Source organism: Caretta caretta, chromosome 8 (assembly GCF_965140235.1).
Source record: "Caretta caretta isolate rCarCar2 chromosome 8, rCarCar1.hap1, whole genome shotgun sequence".
NCBI classification, from domain to species: domain Eukaryota; kingdom Metazoa; phylum Chordata; order Testudines; family Cheloniidae; genus Caretta; species Caretta caretta.
Window position 1 is genome coordinate 64,314,935 of NC_134213.1, and position 16,198 is coordinate 64,331,132.

Genomic DNA, 16,198 nt, shown 5'->3' on the forward strand with positions numbered 1-16,198 from the left:
AGGATATGGGGCTAGATGGACCATTAGTTTGATGCAATATGGCCATGTTTATCGGCCAACATACCTGTTCCAAGCATCAAAAAACAGGTATGTCCTTCCTGGGCCCAGTCTGATATTATGGACAGTTTGTGCTAATTTTTGCCTCACTGGCAGCACTTCTCATAGACCTTATCGAAAAGTGAGCCTCAAGACAGATTGGAGTCACCTCAGTGAGACCAGGTGTCTCAGGAGATGAAGAGAATTCTCTGCAGTAAATGCTTTCTGCACAGCCCCGACTTCACATGGGAGTTTATTTTACAGACCAATGCCTCAAAGTGAGCACTAGGTGTGGTCCTTTCCCAACTGTTCCAAGGTCACTAATACACCATCGTCTACATGAATAGGAAGTCCCTAGACAACGAGATGTGGTACTCTGCCCTCAAAAAGATTTTTGCCCATCCACTGGGCCATGAGGGTGCTAGTACACTACCTGTTAGGTACCCTGTTTATCTTGATCACTGATCCTATAGCTCTGCACTAGCTCCATATGATGAAATGCCCATGTCAGTTCTGAGCAGTAGAACACTGTCCAGGAAAGGAACATTATAACACTGATTTCTGTTCAATGACTGAGGAAGATGTAGGCACAATTATTGAGTGCACCAATGGATCTAGTCAGAGCGGGGAGATATGTGATGGGGTGTACTACCCCTTTACGGGACAGTCTGGTGCTTACAACCAAGACAACCTGGGTGTAAACACGGGCTGCTACAGATTGCAGGCCTATTAGTCTTTAGGTCACTAGCCTGACTAGGGCCCTAGAGACTTTGCATATCTGACTATAAGTTTTGTTGCTCTGACTCAAGGCTCAGAGATCTCAAGGGCCGTAAGAATGGGTTAAGCGGTTCCTCTCCAAGCTGACACCTAAGGGAAAGGGAGAATAAGCCAGCCTGCCTCCTAGAACAATAAGGAAGCACTAGGAATTCTGCCAGAAGGGGTCAGTTTGGAGGGTTGGTTTTTTAAAGGGGACACACATTTTGTTAGTTTGGTTTTGGCCTCCCCCTCCAGGATCCTATACACACACACTCCTCCTGACTGATAGGGGGCTGGGGGGGGATTGGGCTTCCTACAGTACAATACCTCCCTGGGCCAGTTTTCCTCCACATCATCCCCAACACAGGCTAGTCACTAAATGCCATAATTTGGCTCAGGTAACATTGCCTGTTATTAAGGTTGCTGGACACACTCCATTATAAGACCCTGTTTTCAGGTGCTTACGACTTTGTCAAACATTAATTGTTGCAGATAAAATTTTCTATGCTGGTATGAATTGTTTTTGAAAATATCTGCTAACATGGTTCAGCCATTTATAAGAATGAGATGAGGAAAAAAAATGTTTTGCTAATGTTAAAGTAATCTTACGGCTGTTTTGTTAAGAAACTAAGGCAATTGGATGTTTTGGGGAAAAGACTTGAAACTTGACTGGAATGTCCACCTGGTATCAAGAATGTATCTTTTACTTCTTGTCCAGAATATTCACTAAAATTTGTCAAGTTATAAGTTTACGTAAATCTCTGAAATTTCAAAGGCCCAGTACAGATCTGTTACAGTTTGACAGCTAAATTCTTTGAAGATCCTGTCCACACTGAGCATTTTCTAGGGTTGCAGGGTCTGAGCAGGACTTCACTGCTATTGTTTTTCCTAGCTTCTAGGGGCCATAATGGTTCTGGACATCAAAACTGAGACCACTGAAATTGTCTCTCCTGCACGCTCATTCCCCCCGGTGATGGTGCCCAGTCAACCTGGAGAAGGAGAAGCAAATAGAATGACTGAAATGCAGTGGGGTGAAGAGCATTGATGAGCAGAGCCAACCTGTAAGGATGGAGATAAGAAGAATCAGGAGAGGCTCTGGGGTGGGGATAAGGAGTAATAAATATGGGTTGCAGGAAGAGCATTGATATTAATAATAATTTGTATTACGCCCACAAATATATTTGGCTGTTCACAGAAGACAAAGAAGTACTTGGTACCTGTCCCAGGAAATTTACAATTGAAATATTAGACATGACACAACAAGGGGAGGGGCGTGACAAACAGCAGAGAGGGTCTGGATGAGGAAGGCTGAGGGTCGCAACAACATGATCTTACAGTTACTCAGGTCAAGAATAAACATTCTCATGATAAGTCATCTGCTAGAATTGGTATTATAACACTAGCTTATAGAAATCAAAGAATTTATTGGGACACTGCAAGTAGTAACTCCAGCACAAACAGGCAGAGCTAAAACTCCTTATTAATGCCCTGATCAGACATAACAACATATTAGAAACAAAAACAAAAAAGCAACAACTTTGCACTAAAATAAAGATACAGCACCACCTATATGTGGGAGTTCTATCTATACTAAGCACTACAACTATTTTTGTATTTCTCTTAAGCAGAACATGATCATGTTTTTGAAGTATTTTAGCCAGGAGCCTGAAAGAACAAAAATGCTGCTTACTGTTCAAGATACATCTTGGAGTGTTATTCTTTGTGCATCCGGTTATTCTTTGTGCATGTAACTTTTGCTTGCTGATTTTCGGGGACATATTCATGATCACAGACATACGAAATTTCATCACCTTCTTTGTAGTATTTCTGCCATAGAATTAGGAATCTACCATTTGACAACCAAATGGAAGAACACTTTTCTAAAGGAAAAAGGTTTAGTATGGTTAGTAGTTGGACAGCAAGTATTTAAACTGGGGTGGGGGGAAATGAGATCCTTTGGCTTTCCACTTTCTGTCAAGCCTACCATTCTGTGCACCAGGTATTCTATGCTTCAGATCCCTCATTAAAATTCACCTCTTTCACTGTCACATCCTATGTCATTCTGACCACCAATGTCTCTAAATCTTGTACTGGAACAGCTATGCTGTGCATTATGTTGACCTGAATTTGACTGTAAACTCTTTGGGGAATGGATCTTGTCCTTGTTTGTGCTTTGTGAAGACCCATACATGCCCACAGCTCTATTTAATTAACAACACTGCGCCAGTTTGTGGTGACCCCCACTTCTCTCTTCTAACTTTTCATGGGAAGTAGCTATTCCTATCCGCAATTTTATAACTAATCTAATGGAGATTTTCCTTTAGTTTTTCAAAGGGTAGAATAAAAGTTTTCAAACATCAAGACTTCAAAAATGAGCACTTTACACATTGGGGGCTGGAGGAGTAAAATCTCATGATATTTCTGCCACTTCTAACATAAAAATAGAATAATCTGTACTTTCAAAACCCATACAGGGCCAATTAGTGTACATTCCCCTCGCCTACTATAAGTAATCAGAATTTCAGTTTTGAAATTAGTTAGAATTGTCTGTGATGAGTAGTGGGGAAAACAGGGCTGGAGACTCTATGAGGGGCCAGGGAGCAGGGCTGGACAGACAGTCAGACATTTATACATGCTCCATGGAAAAAAAATATTCATAGCCGATGGAGAAAACTTGGGTGTAGGTAACAGATTTCTCCAACTGGAACGCAAAGTTTTCCACTTAGAGTGGATCTGGCTTGGTAAAAAGCTTTGTGCACAAGCCTGGGAAATCTTAGATATTAGCTAAAGACTTTATGGAACAGCTGTGGTGCTTTTAGGTCTCTCAGACTCCCCTGGTCTGCGCCCAACCTCTGAATTACTTTCCAACCCAGAGCCAATTCTCCAGGTACTAAGTGTGTTCCCAACACATACCAGTTCCCAGAATATGCTGAGGAATAGATCTGGACAGCGAACCATTTTCCTATTTCACATTAAGACAAAACCTGAGACCTTTTGAAAATTTTCATAAAAAATATGAGAGAGAGAGAGATGCTCATCCCAGAAGAGCCAAGTGGTAGGGCACTTACATAGTAAGTGAGAGACCAAGGTCAAGTCCCTGCTTTGCCATTCTCCCACATCCCAGCTAAGTGATCTAATCGCTGCCCTCATCACTGATTATAAGCCACTGGTAAAACTACTGGGTTCAAAGGCGATGCACGGCTGGGATGGCCACACCTCATAACCAAAGAGCAAATTAGCCCTTACTATTTCAGGAAACTGGAGTTATCCATGGAGAATGGTTGTTTTCTATGGGGGTTATGAGTAGTAATAGCAAAATGTGAACAGCAAAAGATGCCAGTGGAATTACATGAGCAGCACCAAAAAGTAGTAAAAATGAAAGGAGTGGCCAGAAGTTATTTTAGGTGGCTGGCTTTAGTTCAAGATATAGAAATGGAAAGTAGCCAGCATGACTCCTGCAACAGCCACTGAAACATACCAGAAACGATACTATGTCATCCATGAAAGGGGGCTATGAAGCCTGTCAATGGCTGCACATTGACTTTGCAGAAAAATAAGCAAATTTATTTAGTTGTGGTTGTTGCTTATTCTCGGTGGCCAGAGTTGGTGTACATGACAACAATCTCTTCTGTTTGCCATCTACAGGTTACCTACAGAGCTCTTTTCAGATAATGGTCCATAATTTATTTCTGAGGATTTTCACACATTTCTATGGAAAAATGTGTAGAAGCATATTTGGTTGGCTACCTATCACCCAGCATCAAATGGATTGGCAGAGTGTTTTGTGCAGATATTGAAACAAGCATTAGACCAAAATAATGGGGGACATAGTGCATTGCACATTTCATGTTCTCATATAGGTCTAGCTCAGCCTGTCAGCTGAGTTTTTTAAGACTTTAGTTAGGTACTACATTTGATTTACTTAGACCAGACTTACTGAGAATACTCGATGAAAGACAGCAAACAGTCAAAAACCCACAATGTAAACCTGCCAGGTTTGTCTGCATAGGACAGGCAGTGTTGGTACAAAATCACAGGGGAGGGATAAAGTGGGGAAAAGGTGTGGTAAAGCAGATATTGGGACCACTGACATGTTTGGTAGAGGTAAAAGAGGAGACAATGAAGAGGCACACTGATCGGCTGTTACTAGATACAAGCTCAGCATGGTTATAGGATGTGGCCTCTCAAGTTAGTAAAGAAGGTTGTACATTTTGTTGGCCAGAGGAAATGGTGCTGCTAGAAGGTAATGGCTGAAAGAGAAGGGGAATGAGCACGCTCTTGCTGAGCATGATCCATAAGGAACAGGACAAAGGTCAGGTGTCACTCACTCTTCCTGGCAGTTACCACCGGCCTCAGTGAAATCACAGACCTCCCACATGGTTACATTTATGAAATTTTTTACCGTGTTTGTTTTAATTGAGGAATTCACAGCGGAGGAGTGTGCTGTTTTGAAAACTGTATTAAAGTATATAAGTATGTTAAAGTATACAAGCACCTTCAGCATAAAACTATGACAGTAAGATCCATGTGGACTTGATCAGTGTTTTCCTGATCCTGCTTGCAGGCTGGAGGGCTCCGTAGGGAAGCAGGCAATCTGGATCTAGTAGCAGTTAGGGTGTAAAGAGGCAGCTTGCAGTAAAATGGGGTGAATTGTGCCTCCCTGCCTTGGGGACCAGCCTGCTTTCTCTCTGTGTTTTTGGTTTTGTGTCTTAAAATTTTGGACGCTAAGAAATAAAGTCATGTTATTATGCAACCTTCCCAAAAGGATATTTTGTGTGTTTATCTAACTTCTCTGTTGGTATGCCATGACTAACAAGGGGGAAGTCCTACTAAAGATTTTTTCATGTCCCTGGATTACGAGTCTTGACTGGGAGATGTAAGAGCCAGACTACAAAAGCATTGTTATACAGTCTCCCCACTCCTCCCATCCTGGTTCCTTCAAATGCTGATGATACTCTACAGATTTATTAGTGTTTCATGCTACAATAGTATTTTTAAGAAAAAATCAAATTTACATTTACTTACTAAGACATTTTGGCATTGGGTCCCAGCCACCTGCAGTACATCTGATTAGATTCCAGGTGCTCTGACTCTTAGATACATAACCATCAAGACATCTGTAGAAAATTGTCACCCCTAAACGTACTGAAAAGTCTTTTTTGCTGTGGTTTTTGTAATAGCCAGTTAATCTGCCATTTCCTAAATGTGGGTAGTCACAGAGCTTCACTTTAAAAGAAAGTTTTGAACATATATATATTACAGAGTACATGAAAGAAAAAGTCACTTGTTATATTCACTCAGTTCTCTCCTCAGTTTTAGTACTTTGCTATTTGAATGTTACATTAACTGGAGTCATGAGTTCAGGACATATACAATCTGATGATCTGGATTATTTTACTTCTCACCTTCATAAACTTTGCTTACCAAGCAGCATGAGACAGCTTTAGAAATTACTGCATAACAGATTGTTATTCACAGACTCCAGGAAGGATTACCCTGTTCTGTGGAAACTAATTGGAAGAGGTGGGAGAAGGGGAGAGCTCCGCAAGATTCCACTCACAATTCACTCAGATTGTTCAATTGGTGCATGCGTTACCTCTTTCACCTGGTGAACAGGGGATCCTGCCCCCAGAACACACATATTGTGAGGGATCTCCTCATGGTACACAACCATCCACAAGTGGGCAAGATGGTACCTTGGAGGTGAGTGATTTCCCTCCACACAGAACAAGCTCAGTGTTTACCACAAAATCTGTAGTCTCATTATCAGAGGGTTAATTTATAATGACACTGTTGGGCTTCAAAATTTCTTACACCTCCTCCTGTTTTAGACAGCTTTCATTTATTGTTAAATATCAAGGGCCAAATTCCTCAATTTTCACTTAGTCCCTACTCAACAAAACTCTCATTGCAGCCACAGAGATTTTACCTGAGGAAAGATTAGGTAAACATTTGAGAAAAAACTTTGTGATTTAGCACAGGAAGAACCACCTGGAAAAAATCTGTAACAGTTCAGAATAAATGAAGGTACCAAATCTGAGGGCACAAAACTAGGGCTGTGGTGTATATGAGTGACTCAGAGTCCAAATATGACCCATAGGGTTTCTTACCATTCATACTATACTGGTATTGTGCCTGGTATGCTACCATTTTGATAGGTAAAATGCAGAGGTACAAATCTTCCCTCTAGTAGGGTTAATCCTAACACATTTGCCCAGTCAGTCATAGTGTATATGTTCATTGCACAGTTATTTACAACTATCTTATACCACACCATGTTCTTTTCACAGGGACTTTTTCCAAGACGTTCAAAGTAACCTTTGCAAAAGGGAAAAGCTCTGCAAGTGTGAATCTTTCATTTCTGTTTACTGCAGAAGTGAGGCCTCTAGCTTATTTTAATTTAAATATTTTTACACTGTCAATGATACACATTATATAATCATCAGGATTTTGATAGCTGTTTTAATATGTTTAAAAACTTACAGATACATCTTGGAATAGGTAACCAGCCATTCTTTGTACATTCTGCTGTCTTTTCCATGTTGTCCGTTTCAAAGTGAAATCCAGGATTACAATCTACTCTGATTACATCCTCTTCTCTGAACACTCTCTTTTGGGGCTGGAAGGTTCCATTAGTCACTAATGGGGGATCACATGTAATTTCTATACAGAAATAGACAAACAAGTTGAAATGCAAACAGGACTTTAGGCCATAAATCCCCTTCAGTTAAGATTCTTTATATCCATCTTTTTTATTACCTCTCAACATTGCAGTATATGAGCACTTTCTGCATCAAACTGTGAACGTGAGATCCCTGAGCACTTAATGAAGTCTATAGCTCTTCTCCTGTGTCTGCTGCTGGGAGGATCTGCTTAGGATAATTTTATTTTATTTTATTGTGTGGGGAGCAGGTAGTTATTGTTATAAGTATCATTCTGATTAGGGTGGGAAAGCTTTATCAAAAAGGCAAGTCTTGCAGTGAGACCTAAAACTGGACAGACATAATTTTTGTTATGTCACATGGAAGTTCATCCTATAGCTGGAGCTGGATCTCCTTCACCAAAAATACCTTATATCTGGCGCACACACACACACACACACACTTTCTCCTAGGCTTGGTGATTGGCATTGTCCCAAAGAAGTGCAAGTCTTGGCACATCATAAATGGAGATGTGATTTCCAATGTAGGTGGGTCCTGATCTACTAATGGCTTTGTGTTCATGATCAGAAGAACCCCTCCACAATATGTGGCTTCTGGGGGAAGAACCCCCCCAACCGCTCATTCCAGGTGGAAGCTCTACTCCTTGCCCTAATGAGATTGGCTGCGTAAATTATGGGTGGCCTTGGCAGGATTAACCCTGAGGTGAGAAATGCAGAACATAATCCTTAGTGCTCAGATGAGACAGGGGTCCTACAAACAAGACTTCTTCACTACACAACCCTGATTCATTCTCAGAGCCACTAGATTTTAATAGTTAGGTTTCAAATAGGCCCTCCTTTCTCTGCACCACATTCAAATAGCCCTTCAATACTCAGGAACCCCCGAGTCTCCAGGAAAGTCATCCCTCCAAGACATATTTTGCTATATGACATCATGGTAATGGACAAGTCAGGTCTGGTGTCAGAAATTAAAGCACCCACTCATTCTATAGGGCCCATTGACTTATGAGGAGAGGCTGAGGGAACTGGGATTGTTTAGTCTGCAGAAGAGAAGAATGAGGGGGGATTTGATAGCTGCTTTCAACTACCTGAGAGGTGGTTCCAGAGAGGATGGTTCTAGACTATTCTCAGTGGTAGAAGAGGACAGGACAAGGAGTAATTGTCTCGAGTTGCAGTGGGGGAGGTTTAGGTTGGATATTAGGAAAAACTTTTTCACTAGGAGGGTGGTGAAACACTGGCATGCGTTGCCTAGGGAGGTGGTGGAATCTCCTTCCTTAGAAGTTTTTAAGGTCAGGCTTGACAAAGCCCTGGCTGGGATGATGTAATTGGGGATTGGTCCTGCTTTGAGCAGGGGGTTGGACTAGATGACCTCCTGAGGTCCCTTCCAACCCTGATATTCTATGATTCTATGATCAATAAGTATATGAAAAGCACCTATCCCCATGGTACCTATAAATCAGGCCCACACGCCAGAGCATTTTCTTCAATCCATATAACAGTGACCCTGGCAACAATACAGAACAATTGCTAAACAAACCAGAATACAATGACTACAATTACAATTCATGTAGTGTGGCATAAATAAGAGACATCTGAGTACATGAGTGAATTTCACCTGCTGCCTTGATTACAGCAGTGCTACCTATAGAAATACTGGGACTGCTCACCTGTGTCTGCACTTTGAACTCTGCAGTGTTTTGGGGAATGCACTCAGCCCTGCTGTATCAGGCAGTAGATTATGTACATGGATAGTCTCCAGAACTTCGTAAAAATGAGAGTGAATATCTTACTGTCCTCCTTCAAAGATTTTCATTCACTCTCTTGTTAATGACTTTGTCCTGTTTACTGTATATTCAACTGTTTCACCTTTGCAAAGTGGGGCTGGGGATGTCAACGCTATCAAATAATGTGAAGTTGTATATATGACAGTTTGCTGTAACAGCACTTGACTATGTACAGTATTGAGCATATTTAATATCACCCCTCACCAGGGAAGAGTTAAGCTAAAGTGTTGTTGAATAGTTAGATTCATTTTGCATCTTACCTTGGCCCTGAGCACAGAAAGCCCAGAGAAGCTGAATGATGAAACAACTCAGCAAAGTCATTCTGGTGGTTGACCAAGTAGACCCAGCACTTGTAATGGCTGACGTTGAGTTCTGCTCCTCTCTGGATTCTGGCCTCAGCAACTGCTTTTAAAGATTGATCTTGCTTTCTAACCCCTCCCTGTTGTTCTGTCTATCACCTCTCTTTCAACATCAAGGTACTAGAGATAACATATGTAAACTCCACCGGGAATACAGTTCAAGGGTTTTTTTTTCAATATCCTCTTTCATTACATGACATTTCTCCCCACGCAGCGTGATCTGCGATATACTTGTACAAAGTACTAAGACTTCTACTACTGGGAGTTCAAACAAATTCCTCATGTGTAAATATCAGATAAAATGTATTCTGCTGAGACACAGCATTTCACTAGTGGAGTCTGGTATTGTGCAAGTGCGAGTGTTTATCAAACACTGATCAGAAGGTCACTGGCCAAACAGACACTTTGAATTCTGGCGTGAAGCAGCACTGAATGTGGTAAATCATGTTTTGAAAGAATCCCCCTTGTATGCTAAGGAAAGAAACATTGTCATCATGGAGTAACTTATCCTGGTGTTTTGAGTGGAGTCAGGATATGGCCAACCAACTACCACCTACAAATGTTACTGTTGTCCGCAGTGTTTCCGATGGACACCTCTGCACAGTGTCTGGCAGGGCCTGGCCTGGTAACTCTGTTCTTCAGCAAAACATCTCAATGACTATTTATTTGGAGACTTATTGGGTAATACAACGAGTCTAAACATATTGGTTCAACCCCCAAAATACATATTTATTTTATAGAATGAACAGAAAACAATACAAATAGGTGCAAAAATTAAATGAATGCAATAGTAAGGGTGAAATTTCCATTGCACATGATTTAGGAAATGCAGAAGTACTGTGATGGTTCCCCTAGAGAACTAATTTGTATGTATGCACTGAGAGTGGAAGGATGACAGCAGCTGCAGCAAGGTGGACAGGTGAATCCTGGCAGGAGAAATACTCTGTGAGAAAGGGTGTGGGCAGAAGTAGCTGTATATGGGATGTCTAATGACTGGAATAAAGCATATATCTATTCCGCTTTTGCAGTATGCATGTATCCCTGTTCTGTGGCCTATTTGGGACAGACCCACAATTTTCCTGCACTCTGGCCAAAGAATCCCCTCAGTGCTCACTTATTTTCTATTCCCATCTGGTGGCTAGGAAATTCACCTCAGTGACAGCACTGATTTAATTTCTAATTGACTGTCAAAAGAGGAGCAAAGAATTGAGAATTTAGTCACAAACCACATACAGTTCACAACTGCAGAAATTCTCTGCAGATTTCAGCTCATTTTTGTGTAGTCCTTTCATAATATTTTAAAATTTCTTTTCAGTTTATTTATTTATGTGTTTAACACATAGAACAATCTTTTCCTTTCAATTCTGTTAAATGACTGTCTAGTCTGTAGTTACAGCTCTTAAAAAAAAAAAAAAAAACATTTTCTTTCCACAGCAGCCAGCCGTCAACAGTGATGGAGGACCCAGCTAAAACACCAAATATTTTCCTGAACTAAACTTTCTGGTTTGCAAATGTCACAAGATCAAGATTTCAAATGATTCTTAGTTTTGACCAGGTGGGAAATGTTGCTGTTTCTGCCAGCCAAGAGAGAAAACCAGAGAGTGCAGAGGCACATGATTTCATTTTAAAGTTAAGAAGAGGCACTGGTTTGGTTTGAGTTTTGGGTGAAGATTTAGGTCCTTCCTTAGAGTTACAAAACCTATTTGCCCATCCTATGTTGCTTCAAATTTGTTATAGGAATGTATATTTTGATCAAAGACATAAACAAGCATGTGAACTGACAAAGATGAATGCAAGCACAAATGATGACAAAGAATAGGAGATAATGTGTAAATATTACAAATAACTGGTTAATGGCCTCAATGATCCTGAGGTGCTGGTTAAAAATATCTGTTTCAGGCTTCTTATTTTCATTAATCTTGAGTAACTGTCAGATAAAGAGAAGAAGAGAAAGTAACAAGTTAGCGCTAAGTGTACAATTTAATCTAATAATAGAAATAACAATGTGATGATCCAGGTCATCTTATTTCTCTCCATCACATGGGGATTCTACCAATCAAAACTTACCAGTTTTACAAATAGAGAAAAAGTTAATGTAGCAACCTGCATGGAACCCAGAAGGATGGTCATGGGTTGCAGAAGAGAAGAGTTCGAAGAAGGGCTCCAGGCACTTAGCCTTTGTGTGTAGATGATTTGCATTGTTATGTGGCAGTTGGAGCAACTCTGTAAAAAGTGGCTTTACTAAAGAGCTAGGTTATTTTCAGTAAGAATAGAGTCCTCTCATTTTATTACCTAGCACTCAGCGAATGAACCAAACATATCACAAGGCAGGGCGCGAGGAGAGACAGCGCATGTGTGGGCCTAATGGACACTGGTACCGAAGATCTCCAATCGGCAGTGCAGGGATGCAGGCACACCTACAGTGGAGCACCCATAGGGACCCTACTCAAAGAAGAATACGAGGTTAGCAAGTACATTTTCAATCTGATATGTTTAGTATACCGAGTTGGGTTTTGACATTTGTTAAGCAAGACAAGACACAAATGCAATTTACTGCTACACCTTGAAGGAGGCAACCAGCTATTCTTTGTGCATTCAGCTGTATTTTGTCCATTATGAATATGAAATCCATGATTACACGTAATTATAATGACATCACCATCCCTATAATGTTCCTTTGAGGTCTGAATCTACCATTATCCACTCCTGGAGGATCACATACAATTTCTAACGAGAATGAGACAGACACATTTTACAAATGAAAATAGGCCAGTAAGCTGTACAATCCATCAGCAATTATTGTGATTTATCTCTGAATAAAACATATGGAAATTGCATAGGAGGGAACCTACTGTGCTCCCCCACTTTTACTGTAATGCTGTTTAAGAAGTTGCCAAATAGAATGTGGATGAACTGATTTTTAATTGAGCAATACGCATGCCAGAGCTGGTCAAAAATTTTCAGTCAAAGCTGTTGCTTTTAAAAGAGAAATGGGTCTTTTTCTAAACCAAATACTTTCACAGAAAAGTTTGGGTAGCTTGGTTTGAAATTTTTATTTGGAATTTTTCCAGTTTTTCATAAAAATTGGATATTTAAAATCATGTTTTTTCTACTCCCGTTTTCTTCTTTTTATTAGTAAATACAATAGAATGAACGGTGTCAAAGTCTTTTACCACCACTTTTTCTTTTTTCCATCTTTGGCTTTTCTACTCTGTAACTATTCCAAAGTTGGAGAAGTTTTCAAAATTTACAGAGTGGAAAAAGGAAAACGAGATAGGAAATCGCAGACACTATTCATATACTATTTGCAGTAAGATGCCAAAAAAAAAAATGGGAGGGTGGATAGGAAAGGAAAACATTCAAAATTTTGAAATTAAATGTATATACTTTGTGAACAAAATGAAAAATTGCTCTATTTCAAACCCTGCAAAATGGTAAAACCAGCAGATGTCAACACTTTTCACAAAATTGCTTCTCCATTTTTCATCCAGCTCTGGCAGATTTGCTGCGTCAGGGCTGGTACCATAGAAATTAGAAGGACGTTGTGTTATTCTGTAGTTACAAATTGTTATACCCAGCAGGTGATTATACCATCTCTAGTTCTCCCAGCACTTTCATACCCAATAGCAACAAACCAAGCTCCAGGCACAAATTTCGTTTTCCCATTATAGACCCAAGTTGTGCTGTAAAGAAAGGCCTGAGTGGCTCTGACCTCTGTTTCTGAGAACGCTTCTGAGTATTGCCCTTAAATATTCTGCGAATGGATTCAGTAACATCTGAAATAGCCTTAGATACGCAGTTACAAACAGTAACTCATTCACATTTTTTAAATTGTTGTGTGACAAATAAATGCCACTTGGTTGTTAAATTAACTCAGGGGTCAGAGTAGGGTAGGGCGAATCTGCCTCACAGTGTCTATTAGCCCCTGAAATGTAATCAGCTTAACCGAGCTGCCATCTGGAAGGCTTTAACATCTGCGTTGTAGTGATCAGAGCAAAGAAGCAGCTCTTTCACGTTCACTTATTCCTATCATTGCAGAGTGCCCTCTACTGAAAGCAGGATATTTGAGATACCCACTAGAGCCCGTCTCTACTTACCCTTGCATTCTGGATAGACAATTGCATTTCCATGGTACTGCACCATAAGATTGAGATAAATTAGTTGCAAGTGCATATCCTGGTTTGCAGCGAAGCTCAAGAAAATCATTACATTTTAGGTACACCCATTGTTCTCATTTGCTGTCCCATTCAACTCTACCATCCAGATTTCCATTTCTTCCACTGAAATAGCACATGGCTCTAAAACAAGAAAAAGAAGCAGTTGTCTTGGTAACCCCCCCCACACCCCCAGGTAAGCACATTAAAGTAATGTGTTTACACAGGTGATGAGTTTTGTTCAGTGAATCTCTAAATAAACCTCAAAGCCTAAGAAAGCAGTATCTTCTTTACCTAAACAGAGTGGTGCTTTTGTCCAATTCCCATTGTCACAAAAAGATCTGTTCTGTCGTTCCATTGCATAAATTTTTTTGGCATTTGAATTCTACAAAGGAGCCAGATGTGTATCCTTTTTCCAAGAATGTAGTTGTGTCTCCATTCTCAATAGTAGGTGGACGGCTATAGTTTTGTCCAGTTTCTAAAGGGAAAAATAACAATTATAATAATCTTATGAAAAAATGGTTATGATGTAATTTTTTGGCTTTGGTACAGCATGTGGAAAATGGCTCCTTGTCCAAGGTTAGGGAAAACACTTGTAGAAACCTCATGTGGCTGAGCTAGGCACAATGACCAAAATACTAAGGGCCTTATCCTCAGCTCATGTAGATTAGTGTTACTTCACCTGAACACAATGGAGCTATGTCAGTTTACACCAGCTGAGGACGGGGCTCTGAATTTCTCTGGTTTTATTCACTTAATTCAGACACTAATTTTTACAGGGAATATATTTAGTTGTATATCTCGTATTTCGTACCTACCTTTCTCTTTCACACTCTCGATTATCCATATTTGTATTACATACAAAACACCATCAAAATCGATGTTAAAAGATCATTACGATTGCAAAGTAAAGCATTCAAAATACGTACATGCATTACATTAAAATCTTTAATAGCATGATCACACACTATTTTTCCTACAGGACCCCTGCCTCATTCAGTGCACAGACTGGCCAGTGCTCACTGAATGAGATGACTATTCAATATTTCTTTTCATCCTCATCTTTCTATGTTCAGCCCATTGCCTTATTGGCCTCATTACTCACAAATGCTAAAGGCAGGAGGAAGGCACTATGCAGCCCATCCCAAAAAAGTGCCACTAAATGTGAAGCTGCACAGTGTTTTCAGCTGTTAGAAGCAGTCCCAGGGAGATGGGTAAGTGGGCAAATGGCAGTTGATGCTGTCCAAAGCAGACACTTATCACATGGCTCTGCAGTTTAGCACATGGTCATCAAAACCACTATATATTTTCTATATATACAACAAAACTAAGCTAAAAGACTGTTAGGACTACTATATGAAGCATCCCAAAAGTTAAGAAATTCCAAAATTAAGGCTGCCTGTATAACCTTAACTTTGCCCCCTGTGTTTATACATTATGACTGGCCTTTAATGCATAATCATACTGTATTTTTTCTAGAGCAACCCGGCCTCATTCAGAGTGAAAGCTGAACAATGAATGAGGCAGTTGTTTAATACTAATTTTTGCTCACAGTGTTCAATGTGAGCTCTGTTTCATTCACTACACATTCTGCAGTGGTCTTGCGCACCCTGATTCATGCAGTAAAAAAACTTCTCATTCACCATCTAATCTACTCACTGAAGCAGAAATTCATCCAGGCACAGAGAAGCAACACAAGGTCTATGCACCATTTATGCCTTACCTTGTGCTGGCCCTCTGAACAGCAATGAATTGACCCTGAATGAGGCAAGAGCCCTGTGGAAAATACAGTATACCATCATTTAAGTAATGCCTCTAGAGGGTGATGCCTCATGAGTGATTATCTCTAATGTAAGGGGCAGGTATCACATTCTGTCTTATTATATGTGTGTGTGTGTGTGTATATATACACACATTTATTTTAACATTTAGAAATACCTCTTTTATTTTCCTTGTCAGCAATGTCAATTTTATAGTTGTAGTGAGAAATACTTTTAATCGATATCTTGATGAAGATAATGGGTCTGATACTCCACTCTCTTGCATCTTACAAAACACTTTCTACCCTGCAGAGAGAGAGAGTACAAAGCAGAATGGGCATGTTTTGCAGTGACTTACTACAGAGCAGGTAAATGGCTGCGCAAGATGAAGGACACTGAAAAATCAGGCTCTATCATTTTCATTTTTTCTGGTTTTTCTTTAGCACCGTGTAGCCTCACAAAACAGCAACTGGAGACCAAAAATCTGTTTCTGTCCAGTGGCCGAAGACATGCACAGCTGATTCAGAGTGACCACACACTGGAATTTATGTGCAGTGAAGGATATACCCTCACAACCCCTTCAGTCAGGAAGTGTGTTAATGGGCACATGGACTTGCCTTCATGTATCTGTGGTAAATCTGCACTGTATTTTGATAATTCAGTTTTTCAGTTTTATTTGATCTCTTGT

General features: G+C 40.2%; 1 protein-coding gene across 1 annotated transcript in view; it reads right to left on the bottom strand.

Annotated features, from left to right (window-relative positions):
* LOC142073132 (complement factor H-related protein 1-like) overlaps positions 1–9,558 on the bottom strand; it is a 29,534-nt gene extending 19,976 nt beyond the window's left edge. Inside the window, 4 exon segments of the mRNA XM_075131985.1 lie at positions 2,519–2,672; positions 5,818–6,018; positions 7,276–7,455; positions 9,498–9,558. Coding sequence (XP_074988086.1) covers positions 2,519–2,672; positions 5,818–6,018; positions 7,276–7,455; positions 9,498–9,558 — 596 coding nt within the window.
* Between the last annotated feature and the right edge of the window lie 6,640 nt (positions 9,559–16,198).